Source organism: Dendrobates tinctorius, unplaced genomic scaffold (assembly GCF_039654945.1).
Source record: "Dendrobates tinctorius isolate UK_male_01 unplaced genomic scaffold, ASM3965494v1 ptg000126l, whole genome shotgun sequence".
Lineage (NCBI taxonomy): Eukaryota > Metazoa > Chordata > Amphibia > Anura > Dendrobatidae > Dendrobates > Dendrobates tinctorius.
Window position 1 is genome coordinate 29,470,589 of NW_027361794.1, and position 10,392 is coordinate 29,480,980.

General features: G+C 45.6%; 1 protein-coding gene across 2 annotated transcripts in view; it reads left to right on the top strand.

The window, feature by feature from the left end:
* LOC141047127 (uncharacterized) overlaps positions 1 to 7,841 on the top strand; it is a 91,640-nt gene extending 83,799 nt beyond the window's left edge. For both annotated transcript variants that reach the window (XM_073542089.1, XM_073542087.1), the window contains exon 7: positions 6,615 to 7,841. In XM_073542089.1, the coding sequence (XP_073398190.1) occupies positions 6,615 to 7,051 (437 nt within the window). In that variant the 3' untranslated portion in view covers positions 7,052 to 7,841. The remainder of the gene's footprint in view (positions 1 to 6,614) is intronic.
* The last annotated feature ends 2,551 nt before the right edge of the window (positions 7,842 to 10,392 follow it).

Consider the following 10,392-nt stretch of genomic DNA (forward strand, 5'->3'; position numbering starts at 1 on the left):
AAATATATGTCTATACATCAGGAGGCAGGCTCAGACGGTGTTAGGCCCAGTATGGATTGCACGTGATTGCACAAAGGTGAGAAAGGGTACCGTATCCCCAGATAACATGTATGGATAGCGTACACATTCAAAATATGTCTATACATCAGGAGGCAGGCTCAGACGGTGTTAGGCCCAGTATGGATTGCACGTGATTGCACAAAGGTTAGAAAGGGTACCGTATCCCCAGATAACATGTATGGATAGCGTACACATTCAAAATATATGTCTATACATCAGGAGGCAGTCTCAAACGGTGTCAGGCCCAGTATGGATTTGACGGCCCAGACTACACAGCGGAGGAGCAGGGAGAGGTAAAGATTGCAAATGCTGGGGCCCCGCCCAAGCAAGGGGGGCCCACTCGTGGGCGTCGGTACTGGCACTGGGCCCCTCATAGTACGGCGGTGTGTCTGACGGCGGGTGTGCACCACCACCGTCAGAGACACTTGATTGCACTATGAGGGACCCTGTGCCAGTGCCCGCGCCCAAGATTCGGCCTACCCACCTGTCCAGGGCAACGGCACTCGCACGGTGTCGTGCGCTAGGTGGTGACCCCGGCCATGGGGGGGGAGGCAGCACAGTTAGGGAGTTTTAGAAAGTGGCATATGTTGATGTTGGACATTCAGCTGATGCAAAAGGTGAAATAGGTCAAGACCCAGGAATAGGTGGACCAAAGCAAGCCATTTTTCTGTCACCCTATGTGTCATCAGGGGAAGGTGGGACAAAATCCTTGGAAACCCATGCGTGGTTCATTTTAATGAAGGTTAGATCATCCACATTTTGGGTTGACAGACGGGTCCTTTTTTCTGTCAGGATTGATCCAGCTGCACTGAAGACTCTTTCCGATAGCACACTTGCAGCTGGGCAAGCGAGCTCCTGTAAGGCATATTGTGCCAATTCAGGCCAGGTGTCCAGTTTAGCGGCCCAATAGTCAAAGGGGAATGACCTGTGTGGGAGAACATCGATATGGGAGGAAAAGTAGTTTGTAACCATAGTTGACAACTGCTGTCTCCTGTCACTTTCCATCGATGCAGTATTACCAGTTGTGTGAGCGGTACTTGAAAAATCAGTCCACAACATTGTCATGAAACCCCTGTCTCCAACGCCACTTCTGCTGTGTGCACCACGAACACCTCTGCCAAGCTGACCCCGGCCCGTACGGCTCGTGTGAGAACCATCACCGCTGCTGTGTGCTGGGAATGCCTCAAGCAACCGATTTACCAGAGTTGCTTGTTTATTAGCCAATATTAGGTCAAGGTTCTCCTGTGGCATGATGTTTTGTAATTTGCCTTTATAGCGTGGATCCAGGATGCTGGCCAACCAGTAGTCGTCATCGTTCATCATTTTGGCAATGCGGGGGTCCCTTTTTAGGATCTGCAAGGCATAATCTGACATGTGGGCCAATGTTCCCGGTGTCAATGATGCACTGCGAGTGCTGGTTGGAGGAGCACTTTCTGGCAAATCCACATCCCTCCAGTCATGCACAAACCCTGTACCAGACCTTGCCACGCCAACATTTTCACTTGCCCCACGAGATGCATCCTCCTCCCCTAAGTAATCATCCCCATCATCCTCCTCCTCCTCTTCTTCCTCCACCTCGTCCAGGAGAGGTCCCTGAGCAGACAATGGCTGAATGTCATCAAGGATTCCCTCCTCCTCTTCCTCCTCATCAACATTGGCTGCAGAAGCCTGCTCCTTAAGGTGCGTCAAAGTTTGCATGAGCAGACGCAAAAGTGGGATGCTCATGCTTAGGATGGCGTCGTCTGCGCTTACCAGCCGTGTGCATTCCTCAAAACACTGAAGGACTTTACAGAGGTCTTTCAGCTTTGACCACTGCACACCTGTCAACTCCATGTCTGCTCTCAAAGTGCCTGGCCGTGTATCCTCCCACAAATGCATTATGGCCTGCCTCTGCTCGCACAGCCGCTCCACCATGTGCAGGGTGGAGTTCCACCTTGTTGCAATGTCGATAATGAGGCGGTGGTTGGGAAGGTGGAGCAATCGCTGCAGCTTCTGCATACGAACGGAGTGTACAGGCGACCGGCGGATGTGCGCGCACAGTCTTCGCACCTTCTGGAGCAGGGCTGTTAACTCCGGATAATTTTTGAGGAAGCACTGCACCACCAGGTTCAAGGTGTGAGCCAAGCAAGGTATGTGGCTGAGTTTTGAAAGGGCTATGGCTGCCACAAAATTACGGCCGTTATCACTAACTACCTTGCCTGCCTCAAGATGTACACTGCCCAGCCATGACTCAGTTTGTCGCTGAAAGTACTCGGCCAGCACCTCGGCGGTGTGTCTGTCGCCCAAACACATCATCTGCAACACAGCCTGCTGACGCTTTCCACTAGCTGCTCGATAGGGGGACACCTCGTGTGCAACAGTGGCAGCTGCAGATGGAGTGCTCGTACGACTGCGCTCTGGACGAGTTTTCGCTTCTGGAGGAGGGTCGAACGCCTACAGCCAACTGTTTCCTATACCGTGGGCTAGGCAGCACTGTCCCACCACCGATGTCCCCTGTGGACCCTGCATCCACCACATTAACCCAGTGCGCAGTGATGGACACGTAACGGCCCTGGCCATGCCGACGACCATGCATCAGTTGTTAGGTGCACCTTTCCGCTCACTGACTGCTTGAGTGCATGGACAATGCGGTCTTTCACATGATGGTGGAGGGCTGGGATGGCTTTGCGAGAGAAGAAGTGGCGACTGGGTAGGTCATAGCGTGGTACTGCATAGGCCATGAGTTCGCGGAAAGCTGCGCTTTCCACCAACCGAAAGGGCATCATCTCAAACGAGATTAGTTTGGCAATGTGGGCGTTCAAACCCAGTGTACGTGGATGAGAGACTGAGTACTTTCTTGACCTATTCATAGTGTCTGGGAGGGTGAGCTGGACTTGAGAGCTGCATATGGTGGAAGTAGCGGTGGACAGGGCGGACTGAGAGAGGGTTGATGATGGTGATGGAGTTGGTGTTCTTTCTGATGGCCTAGAATCAGTCTTTCGTTGATATAACAGTGGGATTCCCTGACTGCTGTGGCCTTGCAACGACACCTCAACATTTGCTGCTGTGCTAACCGGTGGGCTTACAGTGGGGGAAACAATGTAGCGTTGCTGACTACCTTCGTTGTGATCAGTTGCACATGTGGCACTTGAGGTTTGGTGTTGTGTCCACGCTTGCAAGTGCATGCTGGCTAAATGTCTAAGCATGCAACTGGTATTCAAATTTTTCAGATTTTTCCCTCGGCTAAAGGTCTTTGCGCACTTCTTACAGATAACCTTGGCCTGATCATGAGGATTTTGTTCAAAAAAGTGCCACACTGCACTCTTCCTACTTTGGCAGACATTTTGCGGCCTAGCACGCTGTGATCTTTTGACCCTCTGGACAAGCTGTCCAGCAACTCTTTTGATTTTTGGAACCTGTCTTTGGAGTGCTCCGGGCCTGCCAGATAACAGCTGTTGCGATGTCGATGTCTGCTGTGGATGCTCCTCATCTGAGCTATTGGAAGCAGCACCCTCTTCCCCCAATGGATGCCAATCTGGGTCAACAACTGGGTCATCTATCACCTCCTTTTCAATGTCATGTGCACCTTCCTCTGTGTCACCGTGTATGGTGGTATAGTGTGCGGGAAGGGGCACCTGAGTCTCATCAGGGTCAGAATCTGGCTCTGTACACTGCGAGGACAATGTAGTGCTCTGAGTGAATGTACCAGCAGAATCATCCATCAGCGGCTGTGCATCAGTGCACTCCATGTCAGATTCATCTTGGCCTGGGTAATTCACCATTTGACTTGATAATCCAGGCATGGTATGTGAAAACAGCTCCATCGAGTAATCAGTAGTATGGCCTGCGTCATCCTTCAATCTTGGTTGGGGTGAAGGACACAAGGAAAGGTGTGTTTCATGAACATGAGCCTCCAATGACGACTCAGTGCTTTTACTTTTTACAACTGAAGAAGAGGAGGCGATAGAGCTGGAGGCTGAGTCAGCAATGTAAGACAAAACTTTTTCCTGATGCTCTGGCTTTAAAAGCGGTTTGCCAACTCCTAGAAAACTAAGCCTTCGAAGCCTTATGGAGCCAGACGATGACGCAGGCTCAACACCTGCATTTGGTCCTATTTTGCTCTTGCCACTACCATCAGATCCACCACCAACACCATCATTACCAGCTGCCAACCCCCGCCCAATTCCACGGCCTCTTCCACCAGCCTTCCTCATTTTTGGTAAAAATGTAGACAAAATCCAACAAACTATATAGTAATGTAAAACAAGGTACAAGGTGTCTATAGGACAGGGGAGATTTTGAATTTCTGCTCACACTAGTGGACACTGGACACTTTTGGATTGTGTGAGGCCCACTGAATATCTGAGCGCTATGTGACAGGCTCGATGGCACAGCTGTGACCAAAGTGACTAGAAGATAAGTGAGATTTTGAATTTCTGCAGACACTTGTGGACACTGGACACTTTTGGATTGTGTGAGGCCCACTGAATATCTGAGCGCTATGTGACAGGCTCGATGGCACAGCTGTGACCAAAGTGACTAGAGGATAAGTGAGATTTTAAATTTCTGCAGACACTTGTGGACACTGGACACTTTTGGATTGTGTGAGGCCCACTGAATATCTGAGCGCTATGTCACAGGCTCGATGGCACAGCTGTGACCAAAGTGACTAGAGGATAAGTGAGATTTTGAATTTCTGCAGACACTTGTGGACACTGGACACTTTTGGATTGTGTGAGGCCCACTGAATATCTGAGCGCTATGTGACAGGCTCGATGGCACAGCTGTGACCAAAGTGACTAGAGGATAAGTGAGATTTTGAATTTCTGCAGACACTTGTGGACACTGGACACTTTTGGATTGTGTGAGGCCCACTGAATATCTGAGCCCTTTGTGACAGGCTCGATGGCACAGCTGTGACCAAAGTGACTAGAGGATAAGTGAGATTTTGAATTTCTGCAGACACTTGTGGACACTGGACACTTTTGGATTGTGTGAGGCCCACTAAATATCTGAGCGCTATGTGACAGGCTCGATGGCACAGCTGTGACCAAAGTGACTAGAGGATAAGTGAGATTTTGAATTTCTGCAGACACTTGTGGACACTGGACACTTTTGGATTGTGTGAGGCCCACTGAATATCTGAGCGCTATGTCACAGGCTCGATGGCACAGCTGTGACCAAAGTGACTAGAGGATAAGTGAGATTTTGAATTTCTGCAGACACTGGACACTTTTGGATTGTGTGAGGCCCACTGAATATCTGAGTGCTATGTCACAGGCAGAAATTGGCTAGTGTATCACAAACTACAAGGTGTATGTAGAATTGGGCAGAGTAGGAATCTCCCTAGAGTACAGGTCTGTAAGAACGGAACATGTCCTCGACTTATTCTCACAGAGTGACACAGATAGCTTCACTGTGGCTGTGATAACAGCCGTTACACGGTACTGTGTGAGGAGCGTACACCGCTGTATGGTGTGAAAAAATGCACGCTCAGTACCTCAGCAGGACAAAAAAAAACAAATTGGGATTGCTTTTAAAAAAGCAGTTTGCAGCTCAGTACCTCAGCAGGACAAAAAAAAAAATTGGGATTGCTTTTAAAAAAGCAGTTTGCAGAGCAGTGGGTAAACAGCAACGCCAGCTGTCAGGAAGCCTTAGAAGGCAGCCCAACAACCAACACCACTGATACACCACAATATAGCCTCCCCTTGCACTGCACACACAGTGACTGGTGTGTTGTACAGGCACAATCGCTAGCAGCAGAAGCAGTTTTTTTTTCTTCCCTGCCTAACACTCTCCCTACAGAATCAGCAGCAACCTCTCCCTATACTGAGATCGGCAGAAGTAAGATGGCGGTCGGTGTGCACGCCCTTTTATACCCCCTGTGACGCCCACCAAAGCAAGCCAATCACTTGCATGCCCTTCTGAAAGATGGTGGTGACCCGTGCCTATGTCATCACGTTGCCCACAGTGTCCGTGGATCCTGATTGGCTGAAAAAGAGCGCAAAACAAACTTTTGAAACGCGACTTTGGCGCGCAAGTCGCCGACCTCGTGGCCGACCTCATCCTAGGGTCGGGTTTCGTTTCATGAAACCCGACTTTGCCCAAAGTCGGCGACTTTTGAAATTTTTCGACCCGTTTCGCTCAACTCTAATCCTAAATGTTGTTTGCGCACATTGCAAGACTCTGAAGTGAAAGCGGATATAACTGGATTGGTTTATGGAAACCTTGTTGCTTTTCAACAGCCTTTGAGCCACTAATAGTGTTTACAGATGATGGACCTGAGTGGGGACTTGTTTTTTGTGAGATGAGAATTGGTATTATTTTCGCCTACATAACATTGATTGGTTTCTTTATATTTGATATTTGGGAGGCAGAATGAACAAACAGTTGAACACCACACACTGCTGGTTCATCCAACAAGGTTTTCTATTAGACTGTGAACTGTCATTGTCTTGGTAAATAATTAAAGTTTTTTACATAGGTTGCCATTTTTATGTACAGTTTAAGTAGAAATGTTCAAAAATATAAAACTTAATATTTTATTAACATTTTTTTTTTTTTTATCTTCGCAGATGACTGTAGCAGGAGATCAGAGGGACAGCTGACATCTTCAATTTTTAAATCTGATGATCTTGAGATCCTACAAGATACAACTGAAGTGATAGCTATTACTCCAGATATATCATCATCCATTCACAGCAAAGATCTGTCATCTGATCCTATGAAACAGGTCCCATCTTCTGATTCATTACTGACTATTAAGGCCTGTTTCACACTTCCGTTTTTTCAAATCCGTCAAAATCCGTTGTTTTCCGTAAAAAAACGGATCCGCCATTTTTTGCAGGATCCGTTTTTTTTGTCCCATAGACTTCCATTACGGTTACCGCGGATCCGTCAAAAAAACGGATCCGTTTTTAAAAAAACGGATCCGTTTGCATCAGTTTCCGTCAAAAAAACGGAAACGGATCCGTTTGGCGGACACAAAAACGGAAGTGTGAAACAGGCCTAAGGAAAATCAAAGTCACAAAAGAGGCATTAAAAAACAAACTGCTCCTAAAGGAAAGAAGCCATTTTCATGTTCAGAATGTGGGAAATGTTTTAACAAGAAATCAGATTATGTTAAGCACCAGAGAACTCACACAGTGGAGAAGCCTTTTTCCTGTTCAGAATGTGGGAAATATTTTGCACAGAAATCAAATTTTGTTACCCACCAGAGAACTCACACAGGGGAGAAGCCTTTTTCCTGTTCAGAATGTGGGAAATCTTTTGCACAGAAATCACAATTGGTTACCCACTAGAGAACTCACACAGGGGAGAAGGCTTTTTCATGTTCAGAATGTGGGAAATGTTTTAACAATAAATCACATTGTGTTAAGCACCAGAGAACTCACACAGGGGAGAAACTATATTCATGTTCAGAATGTGGGAAATGTTTTGTACATAAATCACATTTTGTTATCCACCAAATAACTCACACAGGAGAGAAGCCTTTTTCATGTTCAGAATGTGGGAAATGCTTTAACAATAAATCAAATTTTGTTAAGCACCAGAGAACTCACACAGGGGAGAAGCCATTTTCATGTTCAGAATGTGGGAAACATTTTAACCAGAAAGCGCTTCTTCATCGCCATCAGAGCAGTCACACAGATGAGAAGCCTTTTTTATTTTCTTAATGTGGGAAATATTTTACTTGGAAATCAACTGTTAATAAACATCAGAGACATAACAAAGGGGAGAAGACTTTTTATGTTCATAATGTTGGAATAGTTTTAACCAAAATTAAATCTTCTTAAATGGGTTGTCTCTTGTCATTCCTCATGTTTGCTGACAAAAGGATAAATATAAACCTTATTAATTCCAAATGTAAAACTATACCCATAATTCACCCCCTGAAGGTTAGTCAGTAGGTGACTAATAGAAAAAAACATGTACCCTACATCTCAGTATATAGGGTGAGGTGATGTATACACACTCACTCTCCAAGCCTCTCATTTCTACGGGTTTCATCGTCCTCACCAAAGGCGTCATCAGGAGACTAATTAATATTGATCTATATTCAAGCGAGACTAGACAAAAAAAACTAAAATCATGTATCATGTTATCCGAAACAAAACTAGCCACATATATGCAGATCCCAGACTTCAAACTATATACTTCATACAGTTTTTACATCACGAGGGACACGGATCTATAATTCTATAGGAATCAATCTAGGGGTGACAGTGAGTGGTGTCAGGAAACAAAACAATGCATGTGAAAAGAGCCAAATGTGACACCACCAAGTGGCCAGTGAAAGTGCAACGGATAAGAAAAGAGAATAAAAAGTGATATGGTAAAGTTATAACGATAAAAGCAGCTTAAAAAACAGTGATGGATAATAAAATATATGGAAAAGTGTTTGTTGTGAAGTGTATACACTCCTAGAAATGTTTTCTTTGAAATATAAATAAATCAGTATTAGGATGTGTAAAAAAAGAGAAATATGTTATTTTGAGAAAATGTAATGAACAATAAGTTAAGTGAATAATCGTGAATGAAATTGTTATTAAAAAATATAATTAAATCCCAGAACCTGACACTTCCCAGGATATATGGGCTTATATTGGAATCCCAATTAACCAACTGGAAAGTTAAAAATAAAGGATACAAAAAAACAAGCCCAAAACACCTCATAACCCACAATGTAAGGTCAGAAAAATACAGAAAAAATATAAGTTTATATTCACACTGCAATATCAGTCACATGTGATCTGTGTCTCCCAGAAGAAAAGTCATCATAGTGTCATTCCCAGTAATAACCGTATAGAGGAGTAAATGAATGTGGAGAGACCGTTCATTGTTAGAATAGTGGGTAGACACAGATGGTATCCAATGTTCCTGACTGTCCGGATGTAATGCTAAGTAGATATGATTTTACGGAACATTCTAGTATCTCCCATTGCTACTCTACTGATGAGAAAATCTACCTGTCAGCTGAAAACCCCCCTTACTTACAGCTCTGTGTATGCATTAGTAATAGGACACCAGACATTTCCTGTTGCAAGCAGCTGTCTCTCTCTTCCCCCCTCCCTGCACAGCCAGGAAAGGAAGTCTTTGTTTAAACCATACGGGGCAAGCTTATGAATGAGAGATATTAAAATAAGCCTAGCGCAGGCTCCGGTCGCAACAGAAAAATGAAACAGACATTTCTGTGATCTGCGCGGACCCGGCTTCGCTACGGTGGCTCTTGCGAAGTTCTAGCACTCTCATAAACGGAGATATGGATTACTCCCAAATGTTGTGTCCTAACTACTGCATGTTTGGTTTTGTTTTATTGTATTCGATAAATGGGGAAAAACGATGCCATCTGCGTGTTTATGTGAGCTTGCCTCATCGAGATATAGTTAGTATAAATTTTACAGTTAGATTGTAACTTAGAGAAAGGGGGGCCAAACGTCTCCAGCAACCCCTTCTGTGATGTCACACAGCAGACGCCATAAGGCATGCTAGTAAACAAACCAGTCAGTTAAGCTGGAGTTTTCATGCTGAAAGGACCCACCAGATGTTAGGAGATGTCTGGCTGGCTGCCTGCCCATCTCCCAGCCACATGATTTGCCTAAAGATAATTGAGCAACTGTAAGTTTTAATTTCTGCTTTTCATCCCTGTTATTTTATATTTGCAATGTACATATCTAATGTTTCAACTTTGTAACAACTTTTTATCTATGTAATCACTGCCCGCCTTTGGGGAATAAATCATAAAATTATCAGTCTGTCTTCATGCTCTAAGAAACGAACACGTGCCTTTAGATAATTATGCTACCGAATTGGGTTGGCTTCGAACCCCTCTATTAAGTCTATAACTTAAGCAGAGAAACCAGGGGCTGGTGGCGGCGTGGTGTGTTTGGTTGGTTGGGCTAGCTGGCAGTACGCAAGGGTCTTATATGCTGATTGGGTGACTGAGGCCAGAGCACTGATAATCCCCTTACTGCAGCAGTCTAATCGCCTGTGCACAACAAGCAGCCAGTCCGGCGACTAATTATCCTAGGTGTAGTTCCCTGACTGACCTGAGAATAAGGGGGGCGCCGGAGAGCTGCAAGTTCCAAAGTGGAACTGAGAAAGTGGGATATACATAAATCCCTGCAGTTCTTGGAAGGTTGTTAGCAGTGTTGGGGCATCCAAAATAACCCCCCTGCGATAAATTGTTAGGGCAAGACTAGCTTGCTGTATTTTTGTCACATGGTGCCAGTGGTGGGTTAACTAAGATAAGCCCCCACTGTGCCTGTGATAGCCATGTGTCGACAGTGCGTCGCATTCCCCCGTCCGTGACATATCGGTGTCAGCAGTGGGATCGTGACATATTGGTGGCAG